This window comes from Nothobranchius furzeri, chromosome 13 (assembly GCF_043380555.1).
Source record: "Nothobranchius furzeri strain GRZ-AD chromosome 13, NfurGRZ-RIMD1, whole genome shotgun sequence".
In the NCBI taxonomy this organism is placed as follows: Eukaryota; Metazoa; Chordata; class Actinopteri; order Cyprinodontiformes; family Nothobranchiidae; genus Nothobranchius; species Nothobranchius furzeri.
In genome coordinates this window covers 46,830,917-46,851,571 of record NC_091753.1, presented here as the reverse complement: position 1 = coordinate 46,851,571, position 20,655 = coordinate 46,830,917, and the positions used below count along the sequence as shown (strand labels likewise).

Below are 20,655 nucleotides of genomic sequence, written 5' to 3'. Positions count from 1 at the left end.
CTCTACCTCTTCTCCACAAATACATCCTTCCCCTTGATCCCACGATGTTCTGTACCCAGTCTTGTCCCATCCCTGATACATGCAACAACTGCAGAGTTCAGCAGTAGACAGGACACTGAATGTCTGAGGGGAACAAAGTGAAACTGAGAGTGCAGTCCTCTGTGGTGCTGACAGCTAACCCTTCTGTATGACAAACTGAGGGGTGTATGTCAGGTTTAATCCATGATTGATTGTGAAGGCCGCAACCTGTGTCTTCTGGGACTTCTTTGGCTGCATTGTATTAAATGCACTGGAGAAATCAAGATGATCCCCACAGTTCTTCCTGGTTTGTTCAGATGGCTGTGGGTTAGTTTTGATGATGTCATCAACACCAGCCCCAGGGAACACTGGTGAGTCCTGAAAGGGTGACATGTGATTAGCACAAGTCTATTACCTCTCAGGGCTGATTTAGAGATTTAGATAATTAAAAGTCTCTATCTTTATGAATTAAGCAAAAATAAACATGTAATGGTCTTGAATCAGAAAAGGCCAGAATGCCTTTTCTATGTCAGGGATGAGGTCCTGCCCCAAGTGGAGGGGTTTAAGTATCTTGGGGTCTTGTTTGCAAGTGGGAGAAAGATGGAACGCGAGATCAATAGGCACATTGGTGCTTTGCCGTGATGTGGGAGTTGTACCAATCTGTGGCGGCAAAGAGGGAGCATAGCCAGAAGGTGAAGCTTTCAAATTACTGATCGATCTTCATTCTGACCCTCATCTATGATTACTAGCTTTGGGGAGAGACTGAAAGAATGAGATCTTGAATAGTAGCGGCTAAAATGAGTTTTCTCCACAGGGTATTGGGGCTCCCCTTAAGGAGGGGCTCGGAGTAGATCTGCTGCTCCTCCACAGATAGGAGATGGCAGAGAGGAGCCAGTTAAGGTTTCTCGGGTATGTGATTAGGATGCCTCCCTGGTGAGGTTTTCCAGGAAAGTCCAACTGGGAGAAGACCCAAAGGAAGACCCAGGACGCTGGAGGGACTGTGTCTCTCAGCTGGCCAGGGAATATCTTGAGAAATCCCCAATGGAGTTGGACCAAGTGGCTGGGCAAGTCTGGGTCTCTCTGCTTAGGCTGCTACCCCCACAACCCGATCCCGGATAAGTGGATGTAAATGGGGATGGATGGATAAGACTGACATATTACCCATTTTTCTCATTTAAACCGTGACAATAAGTTGTATCTGCTAATCGTGCAGACTTTTGGCTGGCTGCACACACTGAACAAATTATAAAATTGCTGTAATTTTAGGCTCTGTAAATTCTATTAAATTAAGCAAATTTTAGAAGTACTATTGTTATTTTCAAAGGTAGTAAATGTTTTGGTGTTATTATTAGTGATGTGTTTTCTCTACTTAAGTGGGAGTCACAGCATGGGTGGAAACTTATTTCAACCACACTTCCTGTTGGAAAAACGCTTCAAGAAGAGGCGGCCTGGAGGACCGAGAGAGCGGACTGAGGCAGATGTAGTGCACCTCCCCCCCCCCCCCCCCCCCCCCCCGGCTAGATTTGAAAATTACAACATTCAGTAAGTTTACATGAATTTTACACATTGACTTTTAATTTTCTATATTATTGCTTTCCAAAATTATTTTAGCAGGAAACAAACAGCAAACATAAGTTTCATTAGGTTTATTGACCCAAATCGAGTTTAGGTTCATTCAAGCTTCGCTCAACTAGTGCAAATTTTAATAGAACTTCTTGGATGCTTCTTGTATTTCAGGATGATTTTAAAAGGCAGTAGCAGCCTAACAAACAAATTAAAATGTTTGAGTGGCATGTTAGAGCTCAGTTTGGTCGGAGAGGATGAGGTATTTAATACATTGTCATAAATAAATTTAGACCTAAAATGCCAATGCTATTTAACAACAAAATACGCGTGTTTGTATTTTGTTTCCTTTATTTTTTTCATTTCAATTAAAAGATGCCTTGAAGTACTGCAGTATCATGTCCCGTCCACCAGAGGTCGCTGCCAAATCTGTTCTGAATCAATTTCGTAAAGCATTGTTTAACTCAGCTGTACAGTTTTATTCCATTTCAAAGATTACATCAAAATATATTAAATGTGCGTTTATAAAAGTTTAAAAGTTTTCTTTAAAGGAAATTACAAGAAATGTGCATACTACAAGCGTTTTGGGTTTTTTGTTTCGTATTGGACCAAAGTGACACATGTGACCCGGAAGCAACGCCGCGGTTTTTTCCCCCCCTTCAACGTCAATTTTATCAAATTTATAGCCACACAACATCATAGTTACACAATGGGTCAATTAAATAAATGGTCTCTGTTTGCGTGTGCCATTGGAAATAATGTTATTTCCGGAACCGCGAGTCAAAATGACAGTGAGCAGAATGGCTTGGTGTCTTCAGACAGATATAGGGTATCGCTTCTCGGCCTTTTGGCTAAGATCAAGTGTAGTATCTGTTCTTATCAGTTTAATATCTGATACGTCCCCTATCCGGGGATTATATATTAAATTGATTTTTGGAACAGGGAGATGGAATAGGGGCTTGCTCCGTCCACTCCACGCATCGACCTGGTATTGCAGTACCTCCAGGAACGGTGCACCTACCCCATTTGTGTGAAAGACAAACAATATATCTTGCTAAAAGTTGAAAAACATTTCTCAACAACCGGTGTGAAAGTGGTGCTATGATAATTTTCTTCGGTTAGAGTTAGTATTGTCCTATCTCTAATTGCAAATATAATAAGAGAAATTGATTCTTAAGTGCACAAAGAAGGCCAGACATGCATGGCTTCATAACAACATGGTGACATAACCAACTTGTGACTGATGCTCTCAGGAGCTGGCCATAAATCCCTTTTGGATGTTTTTCAAAATTTAGTCTGACACACGGCGAGAATGATCACCTCGTCGGGCCACCTTGGAGTAGGATCGTATAGTGTTTAAAAGGCCGAAACGATCTGTTGATACCAAGGCACACTACTGATGATGTGACAAGATTTGGAATAAATGAGATTGATCCAAATTTACACTTCCTTATACGCTCATTTTTAGATCCAAACCTAAATCCTGCAACAACTTACTATGATTCATCTCCCTTCCTTTGCCTTTATAGAGAGAGTGATCTTTTGTGTTATTTCAGGTTGACATAAATTACATGATTATGATGTTTGTCTGGGATTTCATTAGGTCAGTGAAGTCCAAAAGATAATTCTGAAAAAACCAACACATTACAAGAGCTGGAACAAGGAGAAAGGGTAAAACAGAACACCGTGGAAAAAGACAAGGATAATGGATGAATGAATTTCAAGAGCCTTCTTATGCAAAAATGACAATATGAGTAATGTGGTTTGTTCTCATTTTCATGTCCCTCACGATCTCAACAATTAATGTGAGGGGTATTAAGACAAATTTAAGGGCCAATACGGTTTTAACATCTCTAAAAGATATGAGAAATGATGTTTTATTGATGCAAGAATGTAATCTACCATTTCTTAAAAGCTATCATTGGTGGCAAGAGGCGTGGTCATATCCTTCAATCTGGAGTGGATCAAATGATAATAAAAATGATGGTGTAGCAATCTTAACTCATTCACTGCCATTGACGACTAAAGTCGTCATTTTAGATCCAACCGTTCACTGCCAATGGCGGTTTTAAACGGGGGCCTACAGGGGCCTGGGCCCCTGTAGAACCGGCCCTGGCCCCTGTTATGGCCCCTGTGCTGAAGAGATCGGATTTTTTTTTTCGCGCGCTGCCTCGGAGACGGGAACTAATGCGCTGCAGCGTTTCACACGGAGCCTTTAGAGCGCAGCACACTCTGTGGACAGAACTGTTTACCCGGTGGATTTTTGAATAAAAGGTTAAAAATAGTTTAAATGGGACCCGAAGAAGTTCTTGAGGACGCCAAACGGAAAAGACGCTAAGAGACGAAGGTAAGCAATACAGTTTATTTTCCTGACATCAGTGTTTTGTCGTAGTCGCGCGTTTCTGTCATTTACTTTTAAGTTCCTAACTGAGTCTATCCACAGTTAATACTGATTTGTTTTTCCTGTGTAACGTTAACTGTAAAATAAAAATGAAGTTGCTGCATTTTAAGCCTTAGACACGTTGAGATTAGATCACAGTATTCATTTATCTATGACTTTCTCGCTGCACTGACTGGAAGCATCAGCGGGACGTTTTGTCCTTTTTTTACCGCTGTTAGTAAAGAACAGCGTAGACAGAGAGAGGATGAAAGTCACGAGGGAACTGAGAAGCAGGATGAAAGAGAGAAGGAGGAGTTGGTTGGAGAGGAACCAGACAGGTCAGAGGCTGTCCACCCTGAGAGTGAGGAGGAGGAAGATGTAGGCTGTGAGGGAGAGAGTGAGGAGCAAAAAGAGGGACATCTTCTGTCATGTGCACCGTGTACAATACCGTCAGGTTTGTGGGTGTTGAACAAGCCCTCTGTGTTTGCAGCTCATATTGTGTGTAAAATGCATTTGAGGCATTCTGACTCTGGACCAACATTTCTGTTGTTTATATTTAATAAATAAATAAAATAAGACTCTGAATTAACTAATTATGACTTTTATCCTCATGCTAACATTTATTTTCTTTCAGATATCAGCAAGTGCAAGGATGACCCACCTACTCAGCCTAGTTTGAGGACATTTCCAGTGACATTAATAGGAGACAGAAGATGCAGCTTTCAGCCAAGCTGGTATGAAAGTAATCCTTGGGTTGAATATTCTGTTACTATGGACTCTACTTATTGTCATGCATGCAGACATTTTAGCCCACCAAGTAGTGCAGGAAGTGTGTTTGACTCACCATGTGGATTTAGGAACTGGAAAAAAGCAACTGAGAGAGGAGGGGTTTTCAGTACATGCAAAGTCTGAAAGGCATAAGGACTCAATGATAGCGTGGAGGGACTACCAGAGGGCTGTGAAAGCTAATACAACATTGGCTAATATACTCGACAAGGAACACAGTAAAAAGGTTATAGAAAATCGTGAGTTTATCAAAACAATTGGTGAAGTGATTATGCTTACGTGTGTGTGTGTGTGTGTGTGTGTGTGTGTGTGTGTGTGTGTGTGTGTGTGTTGTGTGTGTTGACGCCGCCCGCAACCCTGACGATGTCCTCAGGGCTGCAGCCATCCGGATCACAGCCACGGGGGGGATCTGCATGTGATTTCTCACCAGCAAGTTTCTGGAGGTCCAAATGGCGTCTTTGATGGCGGCTAGGGTGAGCCTTTCCTCGTCACCGAGTTTTTCTGGTTTTGCCGTACTCTGGCTCACCCCATAGAGCACTAGGTGTGCTGTCAGGACCTCCCTTGCTGGCAACCTTTTTCTGTAACAAAGGAAAAGAAAAAAAAAGGACAAAGAAACACGAATCTTAAAAGAATTGCAAAAAAGATTGCAAAGATACTATGTTTTAAACCAAAATGGGATTAATTTTGCAAGCGAAATAAGAGAAATAAAAAGACAAATGACAGAGATGGCGAAAGAGAGAAGTAAAGGTATGATTTTAAGAAGTAAAACTAAAGAAGCAGAGGAAGGAGAAAAATGTACACGATACTTCTTTAGGAAAATAATGAGTAAAACAGATACGATAACAGTTCTGAGAACCAAACAAGGAACAGAAGAAAAAACCACGGAAGGAATAAAGAGGACTGTTGAAGAGTTTTATGAAGATTTGTACAACGAAAGGGAGATAGAGATGAAAATGTTTAATGAAATTTTAAAAGACATGACAGAGTTTAGAGAAGGAAAAGAAGAAATAAAGAATTTGATCAATTGGACCAGCTACCTGAGAGTTTTAGGTGTGGAATCGTGTCCCTAATTTATAAAGGAAACAACAAAATGGACTTGAGGAACTGGAGACCGATTACACTTTTAAACAGACTGCAAACTTTTTAGTAGACTTTTAGCAACGAGACTAAAACCGTTTTTGGGACAAATTATACATTCAGACCAGACGTGTGCAGTTAAAGGGAGAAAGATCACAGATGGTCTAATCCTTATACGGGACAATATTGCAATGGCTAAAGAAAAGAACACCAAGTTAATAATAGCCAACCTAGACTTCGAAAAAGCCTTTGATAGAGTTTCGCATGTGTTTTTGTTTGAGTTACTGGAGAAAATAGGTCTACCTGAAAGATTCAAACTGGATAAAGTTAATATATAATAATGTTTACAGTAAATGTCTGCTAAATGGACATCTAACAAAAAAAATACCGATCAGGTCAGGTGTGAGACAAGGTTGCCCGCTGTCAGCGATTTTGTACGTAATATACATTGAGCCATTAGCACAAATGATAAGAAACGATAAATGGATTACAGGACAAAGGATACCAGGCAGTGGAGGTCAAGACCTAAAATGTGTTTTATATATGGACGATATTAATATCGTGTGTACTGACATGGCATCTATAAACAGAGCTTTTATACTAACTGAGCAGTATGGGAAAGCATCTGGGGCCAAACTAAATGAGAACAAAACACAACTACAGCTGTATGGACCATGGACAGCAAGTGAAAGAACACAGGCAAAAGTAAACTCAAATGAACAAAAGATACTAGGGATTAAATTTGATAAAGAAGGTAAAGGTGAGGAAAATTGGACAGAAATATCTGCAAAAGTGAGACAGAGAACAGGCCTGTGGAAACAAAGAGACCTAACCCTGAATGGAAAAGTGCTGATAATAAAAGCTGTGATAATCCCTTTGTTTTTATTGGCATCAAGTGTGTTTTTACCATCTAGGAAAATGATAAGAAGTCTTGAGAGGACAATCTTCCAGTTTTTATGGGGATCCAAGTGGGAGAGACTAAAGAGAGAAGAAATGAAGAAACCCAAAGGAAAAGGAGGCATGGGGGTTCCAGACCTATATTTGTGTCTGGGTGCACATTACACCTGCACACACATGCGAGTAGTAATGACTGAACAGGCCGGTGTAAAGACACGTGCAATGTCTTACTATTGTATGGGTTCATACCTCCGTAAACTAAAACTGATGCCAAGTAATTTGAGAGTACCTGTAGCCTTTCAGTTGCCACCTGCTTACGAGGTCATCAAGACATTTTTAACACATTTTAATCTGGAAAATGAAAGTAAGGACACTCTTTTAAACCAGCGTTTTTTAACTTCTGTTGTACAGGCTCGAAGTGACCCGATTCCTGTTGCGGGACTTGCAGGTGGGGAGGCGGAGGCGGTGTGGAAAGGCCGCCCTGGTCTCCCAAACAGACTGTTGGACCTGTCATGGCAAGTGGCACATGGGATCCTCCCCGTCAGGGATGTTATGCACTCCAGAGGAATGGCAGCCAAAGCGGCATGCCCCCGATCCGGCTGTGGCGCACCGGAGACGGTACGGCACCTCCTCTGGGAGTGCAGTGCTGCTATCGACCTGTGGACAACAGCCGGCTCCCAGGACTTCCCGTACTTGCCAGCAAGGGAGGTCCTGACAGCACACCTAGTGCTCTATGGGGTGAGCCAGAGTACGGCAAAACCAGAAAAACTCGGTGACGAGGAAAGGCTCACCCTAGCCGCCATCAAAGACGCCATTTGGACCTCCAGAAACTTGCTGGTGAGAAATCACATGCAGATCCCCCCCGTGGCTGTGATCCGGATGGCTGCAGCCCTGAGGACATCGTCAGGGTTGCGGGCGGCGAGCCAAGGACACAGCCACAAAGAAGAATCGCCTCTGTGACATTCGGATGGTGGAGCCGGAGTCCACGAGAAAAGGTTGAAGCAGCAACACCCTGACACTCCAGCGCATAGATGGAGGATCCCAAACCACACCCCAGTTGTGGGGTCAGAGGAAAAAGGGTCTTTGGTTTGTGGAGGAGGATCTGGGTACATTTTGATGCTGGCATGACTGCCATCCGCCCCCCAGTCTGGGGACCTCCAGGTTGAGGGTCATGGAGAACTGCAACTTAAAAGGATCACAGCCTTCAGACAAATGACAGAGATCATCTAGTTGAATAGCTCCTTTTATTGTAAAAAAAATTTAAAGGCATTGTAAATTGATAATTGTCAATAAAAATTTTGAAAAAAAAAATCTGTTCTTATCAGTTTAATATCTGATACGTCCCCTATCCGGGGACCATATGTTAAATTGATTTTTGGAACAGGGAGATGGAATAGGGGCTTGCTCCGTCCACTCCACGCATCGACCTGGTATTGCAGTATCTCCGGGAACGGTGCACCTCCCCTAATGGTGTGAAAATCAAGTATTATATCTTGCCCGAAGTTGTGCAAAGTTCGTCAATAACCTGTGTGAATATAGGTCTATGATATGATGTTCTGAAGTTTAGTGTTTGAAATAATGTATTATTAAGCAGTTGATTCATTTTACAAATAAATGAAGTTATGCAATTTTAAATGTTTTTATCTCTACCTTGTAGTGATGGGAATTCCGGCTCTTTTTAGAGAGCCGGTTCTTTTGGCTCAGCTCACCAAAAAGAGCCAGCTCTTTCGGCTCTCAAGTGGCTCCTCAGATTTTCTGTTGCGTAGAGTTTATTTATAACCAAAATAATGCTAAACTATATGTAAAATGATTTACTAATGTAAAAAAATGCTATATATCAAATATTTATCATTTCTTTGGGTTTAATAACTGAACACTTTCAGAAATCTCCACTTTCCGACTGCTGGCGCTCATTTTCTCACCGTCTTCGTCGCACTCTCCTCTCTCTCGCTCGTCTTTTTCCTCCTCCTCATTCCCTCTCGTCTCCCTCCTCCCACATGTGCTCTGCTGTGTGTCTGTCTGAGTCTGATCCTCCCTCTTCCCTGCCCCTACTGCTCTGTGTGTGGACAGTCTGGACACGCAGTTACACATGTTGGCCAATCGCCTGTAGCTTTCACCAAAGCAAAAGGGGAGGGGGGAGGGGAGGGGACGGCTCCCAATGACGAGACAGCTCCCGTTGTTCACTTCAAAGAGCCGGCTCGTTCACAACCGACACATCACTACTACCTTGGGACGGAAGAATGCTTAAAGAGCAAGTAACGTCTAAAATAACTTTTTCTTGCTGATGAACTGTATAAATCAGTGTCTAATAGTGTTTTAAATGTGTGTATTCATTATTTTAGCATTTTGGTGCATTTTCTTTAAAAATTCTGCCTAAATACCACAGTATAGCTCCACCTTCAGCTTAAAACATAGAATTTGACTCATTTTGAATCAATTTTAGCCAATGGCTAAAGAGTAAGATACTACGTAAACCAGTAGAGTACTACGTAGCAGCTCTGTGTCAAAGTTATAAAAGCAACGAGCGTCTCGGCCACGCCTTGTGGCGAGTTGGGAGTTGGATTTGCAAGCGAGTGTAGGAGGTTAGCCGTAGTTCAGCATTAGCATATAGCATTAGCATATCCTAGTCTTTAGCATAGCTTTTAGTGTTATAAATACTTATTTAGTGTTAGTTTGGCTGTTGGATATTGTAGTTTAGTTAGTGTTTGGCTGTTAGTGTAATTAGGAAAGTAGTTCGGGTTTAGTGCTCCATATCGTGTTAGTATGGTGAGAAGGTGTAGTGTAGTATGGCTGCGGTGGTTCTGTGGGGTTGTACTCCGCTGGACGTAGAAATTAGGTGCCAGTGGTTGCGCGCAATCGGTGTCTGGAAAACATTCAGCTCCCGCCTGGTGCTGTAGTTTGCAACCAGCATTTTACCTGCGATTCTGCACGTCTCCGTTTGAAGAGGGAGGCTGTGCCCACCGTGGCTCTTCCGCGATTTAGATGCAGCCCACCGACTCGGCTCCCCCACCACGGCGGGCTCCAGTCTGAGGTGAGTAAGCCAAATAAAAGTTTTGACATCTTCTAAAGACAATTCCCTACCTAAATGCAAAGTCTGAGCGACATTGTTCACTTCCTTTAGCTAGTCAGTCGGTAATTCTGCAACAGTGGCTCTAACTGACGCAGCACTAGTTGACAGACCGCATTACAGCGTGAAATCCAGCTTGTGACCCGGTTCCGTGAGGAATTCTGTTCAGGAGGTCGCATTTCAGGCTCTCCACATCATATGTGACTGACTTTTACATTATAACAATGATCACTCACTAGGAATGTTATAAAGCACCTATATAGGACAGTTTCTTTTGTATATTATCTGACTTTATAAACTCCCAACAACAATGTGCTTCTATTTTTTTTTTCAGGCTAAATCTACCCAAGACACTGGCTGTCAGACTGATTTAGTAGTCTGCAAGAATGCACTTGTCCAGGCTGATGTGAAGCCTTACCCGTAGCAAAGGTGAATTATTTTTAATAATCTTCTATGTAAACATTTTATTATTACCTTCTAGTTTTAATTTGTTTTACAGATTATTGTTATACTTGATTTTATGCTCTTTTAAACATTTATAAATGTGCTGTTTCTTTGTTTTTACATAGCCACGCAGTTTAGAGCTCACAGGGTGTCTGGTGACCCACAGGGACCATGATGGAAATTCATCTTCCAGAAAGTCCCAGAGCAGCGTCCACACCCCTGAAAAGACCAAGATGTGAGGTGTCTGTTCTTGATTCCAGCTTCCACCTCAGTGACAGTGCAAGCTCAGTGAACTGTTCAAGGTAAAAAAAAATTAAAACATTTCAGAATTTTTAAGATATTAACAATTAAATAAGTATGTGATTACATCATGACATCATGAAGGAGGCTACTGATTCTGGCCCTGTGACACTTGGTGGTGACATGTGAGCTGATTCACCTGGTAAATAACTTTTACATTAAATATTTTGTTTTTGCGATCAAAAGTAAATTAACTAATAACCTGCATTATTGCAGGACACTCAGCAAAATATGGGCTCTACACCATGAGGCAGTCACACGTTAACACTCTATAAGAGCACATAAGGTGAGCAACACCACATATTATTATTGTACACTGTGCTGGATTTGTTTTCTTTCTGCATCTCATCATTAGCCTGGCTGATCACCTGATAATTCATGTCATCTGGTTATGACAGCATGAGGATGTCCTCACACACCTGTAACCTATCAGCTCATCTGGCAGAATAGAGAGAAGAGACAACACCACATCTCCTGTTCCTGGAAAGCCTTCAGCCATCCTTCGATGACTAAGAACCTCCATCAGCTCTGTCTCCTGTCTGCCTACAACTATTATAATAAATATTGTGTTTGACAAGTTTTTTGTGCTGCCAAATATCTCATTTAGATTCCAGTTTTGATATTTTAATGGATATTTATAAATTACATTGATTATCACATTGTTGCATGCTTAACTAGCTGTATTGTCATGAATTAAACTAGCACCTCACTGTTAAAAGCTCGTTTTAATAAGTATTTATGGACATGAACAAAAACAGGAAATATATAAATTAAGATTTATTTAATTAATATAACAAATAAGGGGGAAAGAGTAATTGAAAGGCACATTCTTCCGGAAGCTCCTGATCCTGACGACACCAGACCAGTTGCAGACACCAGAGGACCTAGAACCAAGAGAGCAGCTGTTATCAGTAAATAAATAAATCAGGGCAGTTTTAGTGGGCTGAACACATTACAGAATAATTTTCTCATAGAGTTTTTTCATAACTTTCTATGCAGCAGACTAACTTGAGCCCAGGGCTCCTGGAAAGCTGCTATCCAGCACGTTTCAGTGGTTTTCCTGCTTTAACAGGTTAGCTGTTAAGCAGCTCAGCTATTTGTTGCTGATTAAAACCAGGTGTGTTGAAGCAGATAAACGTCTAAAACATGCGGAATACTAGCTTTTTAGGGTCGTGGAGCCAAACCCTGCAGCTAATCCAATGCCATGGCTAACGGCTACTTACCATTCAGAGCTGGTTCTGTTGGGTCGGTTCCGCTAGTTTCAGGCAACTCACAAGCTCAAAACAATAAGGCTCAGGTCCACTTGTCTCCTCCAAATAGACTTGGTCCCTTTCTTCTTGAGTGTCTGGGTAAGGAGGGGGAGAAACGTCCTCCACTTCTAATAACTGCTCAGAGTGAAAGAAGCTAGCATCTTCTAGTTAGCCATCATCTTCGTCACTGCCGCGGCTCCGCCCTCTCGGTCCTCCAGGCAATGCCTACTAATGTTGCATTTTTTAAAATTGATACGTGAGTGGAGTAAGACTCTGAGGGGGGCATTACGACCTCTTTAACTTGATTTTATAATGGTACGCACTAAAAGAGAGTCATTTTTAATTGAACATTTTTCTGTTCTTTAGTCTATCTATTTGAAGTAAATGTCAAGCTTAATGCTTATATGAATGTTTCAACTTGTTATGGATTGTAATATTTGATACTCTGTTATGCGACTTGTAGTAGTTCAAGCTCTCAAAGAATGTATTTGTTTTTTTTAATAATATTTATGGGAGCGTTGAGCTAACACCCGTGCAAAATAAAATTTTATAACACGATTTTATTGTTCTAACAATATCATCTTGTTACAGCATAATTTTCATGTTAAAATGTAATATCAAATCAATGTTCATTTATATAGTGCATTACACTGCAGTCTGACCAAAGTTAACATTATTATGGGGAAAAAAAAACGAAATAGCAGTAAAAACAATAACATTTAATGAACCACTATAAAAAGTAATACAATTCAGAGCCATTTTAAAGATGGCAAAAACAATAGGTTAAAATGAAAAAATTCAAGAACATAACATTCAACATTACTACACTCCAGGATATTCAAAGCCATGTGAAAGAGATGCCTATAATCCAGAAACAAGGTGACATCAGTAGTCTTGCGCAGGTCATCTCAATAGCTAGCACCAAAAATTATAATTTAAAATTTGAATTGGTTTAAAGTTTCGACAGCTTTTGTGGACTTTTTGACTCTGTGATGCCTCCGTGATGTCGGCGCTTTGCGCTGATGCATGGAGGCACCACAGTGTGCAATTTCTCTTCAGGTTAACGGTGGAGAAGATGTCACGTTTGGATTTTTCACGGAAGATGATCCAACAGCTGCTGGGATTCAAGCCAGACAACCTAAATTGCATCCTGACCTTGCCTTTCAACAAAGGATTCGATGTCAGTTTTCAGACTGAGATACTATGGAAAGACTTCTGGACAAGACTGGAAAAGGTAAAAATGGAGTTCAACATGTTCGAAATTGTGAAACTGAATGACAATACCAGGAAAACAGTGATTGTTAAGAATGTTTAATGAGATGGTGAGTGGTGAAGACTGAGTGGTGAAGACATTTGCCTTTGGTTGAGTAGGTTTTGTAATGCAAGAGGGCAAGCAGTGAAAGTTAGGGACATTGACGGCATTTGGAACTGTGCATGGAGGATACCAATCCAACAGTTTGAGGACCCAGAGAGCTTTCAGGGATTAAAACACCTGCCGCAGGTAATCGTGTTGGGGGAAAACAGAGGCTATATTCATTACCAAGGTCAACCAAAATTATGCAGACAATGTGGGGAGCATGGACATTTGGTGGAAGCATGTGAGAAAGCATTCTGCAGGAAATGCAGAGAAATAGGACACACTGTTGAAGAGTGTGATAAAGGAAGGAAATGTAACTTGTGTGGAATGGAAAACCATTTGTTTAAAGACTGTCCAAAGTCCTTTGCAAACAAAGTTAAGGCGGGTAAGGGAAAACAAGATGACTTAATTAGGAGGGAAGTGGAGGCACCTGCAGAAGAGCTTGGTGAGTTACTAGAGGAACCAATGACAGAGGAGGAAAAGGGGGCGGAGCTTGAAAAACAATTAACTGGAAAACAGGGAGAACATCAGGGACAGGTGTTACAAATTACGGAGAAGGAAACAGAAGAACAGAGACCAGTAATACAAACTGCTAAAAGACCAGCTGAGGACTCTTTACCTCAAAGTCCCATTCCAGAGGGAAAAAGAGGAAGGGATGATGTGTTATCAGATGAATCTTTGCAGGAAACTAGAATCTTTCCATCAGACTCTCCCAACGAAACATCTTTTCTTCCGTTATTGTGTCAGTCAAGTCCAAAAGATAATTCTGAAGAAACCAACACATTACAAGAGCTAGAGCAAGGGAAAAGGGAACGATATAAAGCTAGGGAAGAGGAGAAAGAGGACAACAAAAAGTAGGACTATGGCAACAGAGAGAGTTGACCATAGAAGGAAAGGTTCTGGTGATAAAGACTGTAATCATCCCCTTGCTCCAGTTGGCAGCAAGTGTGTTCTTCCCTTCCAGGAAAACGACTGGCGAACTGGAGAGGCTGACCATGCAATTCATGTGGGGAGCCAAATGGGATAGGATAAGAAAAACAGAAATGAAGAAGCCGATAAAAAAAAAAAAAAAAAAAAAGGGGGAAGAGACGTACCAGATATATATCTCTCCCTGGGAGCACATTACACTGCAACACATATGAAACAGATACTGGGAAAAGGAGAGAATGAAAAGTACATGGCAATGATAATATTGGATGGGCTTTTACTTGCAAAAATTGAAAAAGAAAGAAAGAGATTTGACAGTACCGATGGCTCTAAACATGCCACGTGCATACAAGAAAATTCAGGTGTTCTTAAACAATTTTAAGTTAGAAAACGAAAATGAGAAAGTTTTATCAAGTAAATGTCTAATGATCTCTGTTGTACAGGCACGAGATATACCATTCCCGGTCGCAGGGCTGATGGGGAGGAGGCGGAGGAGGTTGGGAAAAATATCATCCGCCCTGGAATGCCAAACCGTCTAAAGGACACATCATGGTTGACGGTACATGGTATTCTCCCAGTCAGAGCCGTGATGCATACCAGAGGAATGGCACCCACGGCGGTATGCCCCCGGCCCGGATGTGGCGCACCGGAGTCTGTAAGCGCTGCCCAGGATCTATGGACAACGGCCAGCTCCTTAAAATTCCCGTACTTACCCGCAAGGGAGTTCCTAACGGCACAGACTGTGCTGTACGGTGTGTGTCCCAAGTCTGGCAAAACAGCAAAGCTAAGTCTGGACCAATGGCACACCTTAGCCGCCCTTAAAGACGCCATATGGACCTCCAGAAACTTGTGGCTGTTGTTCGAATGGTAGCTGACAAGTGGAGAATAAAATGTCAGAGGACTGCCTGCCAAGAACACAGCCGCAAAGAAGAATCGCATGCACCCAACGGAGGAAGGAGCTGGAGTCCAGAGAAAAAAAGATTAGGGCAGCAGCGGCCTGACGATGAAAGGGAGACTGGTAAAAGAGGCCAGAGGCCCTCCCCATCTGCTGAGGCAGGTAAAGAAAAAGAGGGGAGACCAGGAGTGCAGTGGGGTCGCTGACCCCACCCCCCATCGTCCTGCGACTTGTGGAGGGAGTGATGGGACAATGGGACCAGAGAGATGGCTACTGTGACGAATTTTGATGTTTGGGATGTTTTATTGTTGCCATTGCATTTCTTTCTACCCTTGTTATACCCCTTATCCCCCCCCCCCCCCATATGGGTGAAGAGAATGTAAATGTTAAGAGAAAAGTGTCAATAAATTTCCGAACGAAACATCTTTTCTTCCGATAACATATCAGTCTACTCCAAAAGGTAAATCTGGAGAAACCAACCCAGTACAAAAGCTTGAACAAGGAGAAAGGGTAAAACAGAACACCGTGGAAAAAGACAAGGATAATGGATGAATGATGGCAAGAGCCATTGTATGCAAAAATGACAATGTGAGTAATGTGGTTTATTCTCATTTTCATGTCCCTCACAATCTCAACAATTAATGTGAGGGGTATTAAGACAAAATTAAGGGCCCAAACGGTTTTAACATCTCTAAAACATCCGAGAAATGAGGTTTTATTGCTGCAAGAATGTAATCTACAATTTCTTAAAAGCTATCATTGGTAGCAAGAGTCGTGGTCATATCCTTCAATCTGGAGTGGGTCAAATGAAAATAAAAATGATGGTGTAGCAATCTTAATAAACAATCCAAGGGTAATAAAAGAGAGTAAAGTGATAAAAGATGGTAGAGCACTTATAGCAGTACTAACCTATTTAGGACAAAATTTCAAAATTCTAAATATTTATGCACCAAATAGCAAAAATGAAAGATGGGATTTGTTAGAAAGCTTACAAGAACATTTGCTTGAGAAGATGCCAATAATTGTAGGAGATTTTAATTGTTTAATGAATAGTAAAGACAGGAAAGGGTGCGGGGAAGATTTTAAAACTTGATAAAACCTCACATTTATTGAGAAAGATAACACAAGATTTTAAATTGATAGATTGTTTTAAAAGCTTGCAACCAGAAAAGGAAGGCTTTACATGGAGCAGTGACGATGGCTCCAAAGCGTCAAGAATTGACTACTTACTGGCAAGAGACTGTACCTCTGAATGTTCAGCTAACTCCAGCTTTTTTTTCTGACCACTGTGTGCTAACATGCAAATGTAAAATACTATTGGACCTAGTACCAGGAAGAGGTTTATGGAAATTAAATTGCTCACTTTTAGAAGACCCCCGTATAAGAGCAGAATATGAGATGGTTTATAAGGACGGGCAAACACTTCAGGATATGTTTGAAAACAGAGCTAGGTGGTGGGAAATGGTTAAACAAAGAACAAAAACCTTTTTCTGCAACAAAAGAAAAAAAAAGGACAAAGAAACACAAATCTTAAAAGAATTGCAAAAAAGATTGCAAAGGTATTACGTTTTAAACCAAAATGGAATTAATTTTGCAAGTGAAATAAGAAATAAAAAGACATGACAGAGATGGTCGAAAGAGAGAAGTAAAGGTATGATTTTAAGAAGTAAAACTAAAGAAGCAGAGGAAGGAGAAAAATGTACACAATACTTCTTTAGGAAAATAATGAGTAAAACAGATACGATAACAGTTCTGAGAACCAAACAAGAAAAACACGAAAGGAATAAAGAGGACTGTTTAAGAGTTTTATAAAGATTTGTACAATGAAAGGGAGATAGAGATGAAAATGTTTAATGAAATTTTAAAAGACATGACAGAGTTTAGAGAAGGAAAAGAAATGTGTCAAGAGTTTAATATGATTGAAATGGAAAAGAATTTAAAAGCCTTCAAAAAAAGATAAATCACCAGGAGCAGATTGTTTACCCTTGGAGTTTTATCTGACATTTTGAGAGATTTTGGGACCAGATATCTTGGAGGTTTTTAAAGAATTTGATCAATTGGACCAGCTACCTGAGAGTTTTAGATGTGGAATCGTGTCCCGAATTTATAAAGGAACAACAAAATGGACTTGAGGAACTGGAGACCGATTACGCTTTTAAACAGACTGCAAACTTTAGTAGACTTTTAGCAACGAGACTAAAACCGTTTTTAGGACAAATTATACATTCAGACCAGACGTGTGCAGTTAAAGGGAGAAAGATCAGATGGTTTCATCCTTATAGGGGACAATGTTGCAATGGCTAAAGAGAACACCAAGTTAATAATAGCCAACCTAGATTTTGAAAAAGCCTTTGATAGAGTTTCACATGTGTTTTTGTTCAAGTTATTAGAGAAAATAGGTCTACCTGAAAGATGCAAGCACTGGATAAAGTTAATATATAGTAATGTTTACAGTAAATGTCTGCTAAATGGACATCTAACAAATACCCATCAGGTCAGGTGTGAGACAAGGGTGACCGCTGTCAGCGATTTTGTACGTGATATACATTGAGCCATTAGCACAAATGATAAGAAATGGATTACAGGACAAAGGATACCAGGCAGTGGAGGTCAAGACCTAAAATGTGTTTTATATATGGACGACATTAATATCGTGTGTACTGACATGGCATCTATAAACAGCTTTTATACCAACTGAGCAGTATGGGAAAGCATCTGGGGCCAAATTAAATGAGAACAAAACACAACTACAGCTGTATGGACCATGGACAGCAAGTGAAAGAACACAGGCAAAAGTAAACTCAAATGAACAAAAGATATTAGGGATTAAATTTGATAAAGAAGGTAAAGGCGAGGTAAATTGGACAGAAATATCAGCAAAAGTGAGACAGAGAACAGGCCTGTGGAAACAAAGAGACCTAACCCTGAACGGAAAAGTGCTGATAAAAGCTGTGATGATCCCTTTGTTTTTATTGGCATCAAGTGTGTTTTTACCATCTAGGAAAACGATAAGAAGTCTTGAGAAGACAATCTTCCAGTTTTTTAATGGGGATCCAAATGGGAGAGACTGGAGAGAAGAAATGAAACTTAAAGGAAAAGGAGGCATGGGGGTTCCAGACCTATATTTGTGTCTGGGAGCACATTACACCTGCACCCACATGCGAGTAGTAATGATGGAACAGGGCGGTGTAAAGACACGTGCAATGACTTACTATTGTATGGGTTCATACCTCCATAAATTAAAATTGGTACCAATTAATTTGAGTGTACCTGTAGCTTTTCAGTTACCACCTGCCTACGAGGTCATTAAGACATTAACACATTTTAGTTTGGAAAATGAAAGCCAGGACACTTTTAAACCAGCGTTATTTAACCTCTGTTGTACAGGCTCGAAGTGACCCGATTCCTGTTGCGGGACTTGCAGGTCTCCCTGGTCTCCCAAACAGACTGATGGACCTTTCATGGTTGGTAGCACATGGGATCCTCCCCGTCAGGGATGTTATGCACTCCAGAGGAATGGCAGCCAAAGCAGCATGCCCCCGATCCGGCTGTGGCGCATCGGAGATGGTACGGCACCTCCTTTGGGAGTGCAGCGCTGTTATTGACCTGTGGACAACAGCCGGCTCCCAGGACTTGCCAGCAAGGGAGGTCCTGACAGCACACCTAGTGCTCTATGGGGTGAGCCAGAGTAGGGCAAAGCCAGAAAAACTCAGTGACGAGGAAAGGCTCACCCTAGCCGCCATCAAAGACGCCATTTGGACCTCCAGAAACTTGCTGGTGAGAAAACACATGCAGATCCCCCCGTGGCTGATCTGGACGGCTGCAGCCCTGAGGACATAGTCAGTGTTGCGGGCAGCGAGCCAAGGACACAGCCCGTAACACCACTCTGTGGGCTCAGCTAGGAAGGAGAGGGGAATAAACATAAGGACGAGTTTAACGCAAAGTAACCCTTATGGGAAGAAAAAGGCTTGACAAAGCAAAACCAAACTTAAAGTGTCCTCGTCTTTACAAAGGTTTATTTAAAAAAAAAAAACACCCAAAAGGGGCCAAAACCCTTACCTAGAAATTACCAGTTAAGATCAATTAATTAACTAAAGATGTCCATGCTTTGCTTGTCCGAATCACCGGGAGTCAACGAGGTCTCCCCTGAAAGAATAAAAAGTACAAAACAAGCATCAGTTTCTCTGGCGGCGCACGCACAAGGGTTTAACCACAGGCGACCTTTTAAGGAATGCAACTTCCTTAGGGGCTGCAGAGGGCTTCCCGTTCTTTTTCTGCAACATAAAACAATCCTTAAGGACGTGTCCTGTTCTGTGACAGTAGTAACAGGCACGGGTTTCAGGATTACAGTTTTGAGGGCTTCTTTTTATAGACTTCTTTACCACAACAGGCTGAATGTCTTTTCTCTCATCTCCTCGCAATCTCTCTGAGTTCGTGTGAATTCGTCCGCTAACAGGGACGCAGCTGATCACCAGTCTCTCAGGCAGCTTACGTTTAAAATCCTCTAAAAGGATAAATTCTCGGAGGTCACTTAAGGTTTTGATTTTGGTGGACGAACACCATTTATCAAACAACATGCTTATCTCACACAAATTCCACATGTGTTTGTCCAGCACTTTTCTTGGCTTGTCTGAATTTCTGTTAATAAGCTTCTGGGATTAACTCATAAGCTTGAAGTATAACAGCTTTCACTCGGTCATAGTCCAAACTGTCTGTGACAGGGAGCGCAGACAGAACTTCTAAAGCTCTGCCACTCCGCTTGCACTGGAGCAGCACAGACCACACCCCGCGCGGCCACTGCAACGTCTTCGCAATTCTTTCAAAAGCTACAAAATAGCTGTCAACCTCGGTCTCTCTAAAAGTAGGCATTAAAGAAATGCACTTACTGATATCAAAGGCCGGGGTTGTGGCGGGTTGCGGAGTTTTGGTGGGCGTGGTGTAAAGTCCAGGGTTTGAAAGCTGGGCTTCTAGTTCCAGTTTCCTTATTCTCACAGCCGTTTCAGCTTCGATCTCCATCCTCCGAACCTCCAGTTCCATCTGCAGTCTTTTAGCCTGGGCTTTCTCCTCTCTTTCTATGTCCAGACGGGCCAGTCGCACCTGTAATCGTGCGTCTCGAGATCCTTCCGTCGGTGAACCTGGGGAGGTCGGAGCAGACTTTCGTTGTGTTAGAGGAGATTTGCTCGTCTCTGTCATCTCACCCTCGCGATCCTCCGCAGCAGCAGGGACTTCAGGATCGTCGCACCCAGCAGGATCTGCAGGAGAGCCATCTGGTTCAGTCTTTGTGCCAGACTCCTTCTCAGTCTGTAAAATCCCCATTTCCTCTAAACGCTCCACAATAAGCAGTTTCAAGTCTCTTTTCAGAACAGGGTTTGGGATGTCAAGAGCAAGGTTGGCAGCTATTTGCAGTAGGTCAGCCTTGCGGCAACGCTCCAGCACTTCACGGGATGGAGCCTCCATAAATGTCTCCACACAAAACCGAGCCGTGCTTAAGAGCACAAGAACAAAAGGACACTACACAAAACAGTGGGTGTTTTGTGTCTTCTAAAACCAACAAAGAGCTACCAATTGTTAAAACTAGTCCAAATGTTTGACACGGGTTTAACTGATCCAAAACAGGCTATTAACAGTGTAATAAAGCAGTAATAAATCAGTAAATCCCAAACGAGCCCCCCCCCCAGCCCCCCCCCCCCCCCT

General features: G+C 41.8%; 2 protein-coding genes and 2 non-coding genes across 4 annotated transcripts; 3 read left to right on the top strand and 1 right to left on the bottom strand.

Moving 5' to 3' along the window:
- Positions 1 to 2,412: 2,412 nt before the first annotated feature.
- Positions 2,413 to 2,603, top strand: LOC129164002 (U2 spliceosomal RNA). The gene has a single exon (XR_008563803.1). It is a non-coding gene; the product is annotated as a U2 spliceosomal RNA (small nuclear RNA).
- A 2,941-nt stretch (positions 2,604 to 5,544) lies between these two features.
- Positions 5,545 to 12,349, top strand: LOC129163804 (uncharacterized). The gene has a single exon (XM_054742589.2). The coding sequence runs from the start codon at positions 6,290 to 6,292 to the stop codon at positions 7,679 to 7,681; it is 1,392 nt and encodes a 463-aa protein (XP_054598564.1). The 5' UTR covers positions 5,545 to 6,289; the 3' UTR covers positions 7,682 to 12,349.
- On the top strand, positions 8,001 to 8,185 carry LOC129163990 (U2 spliceosomal RNA). Its single transcript, XR_008563791.1, has one exon. It is a non-coding gene; the product is annotated as a U2 spliceosomal RNA (small nuclear RNA).
- Positions 12,350 to 12,486: 137 nt separating the features above from the next.
- LOC107380152 (uncharacterized) lies at positions 12,487 to 20,631 on the bottom strand. Its single transcript, XM_015951251.3, has 3 exons — positions 19,848 to 20,631; positions 19,021 to 19,107; positions 12,487 to 18,859 (listed from the first exon to the last, which is right to left on the bottom strand). Exons 1-2 carry the CDS (start codon positions 20,416 to 20,418, stop codon positions 19,049 to 19,051), a joined length of 630 nt encoding a protein of 209 aa, XP_015806737.1. The 5' UTR covers positions 20,419 to 20,631; the 3' UTR covers positions 12,487 to 18,859; positions 19,021 to 19,048.
- Positions 20,632 to 20,655: the final 24 nt, after the last annotated feature.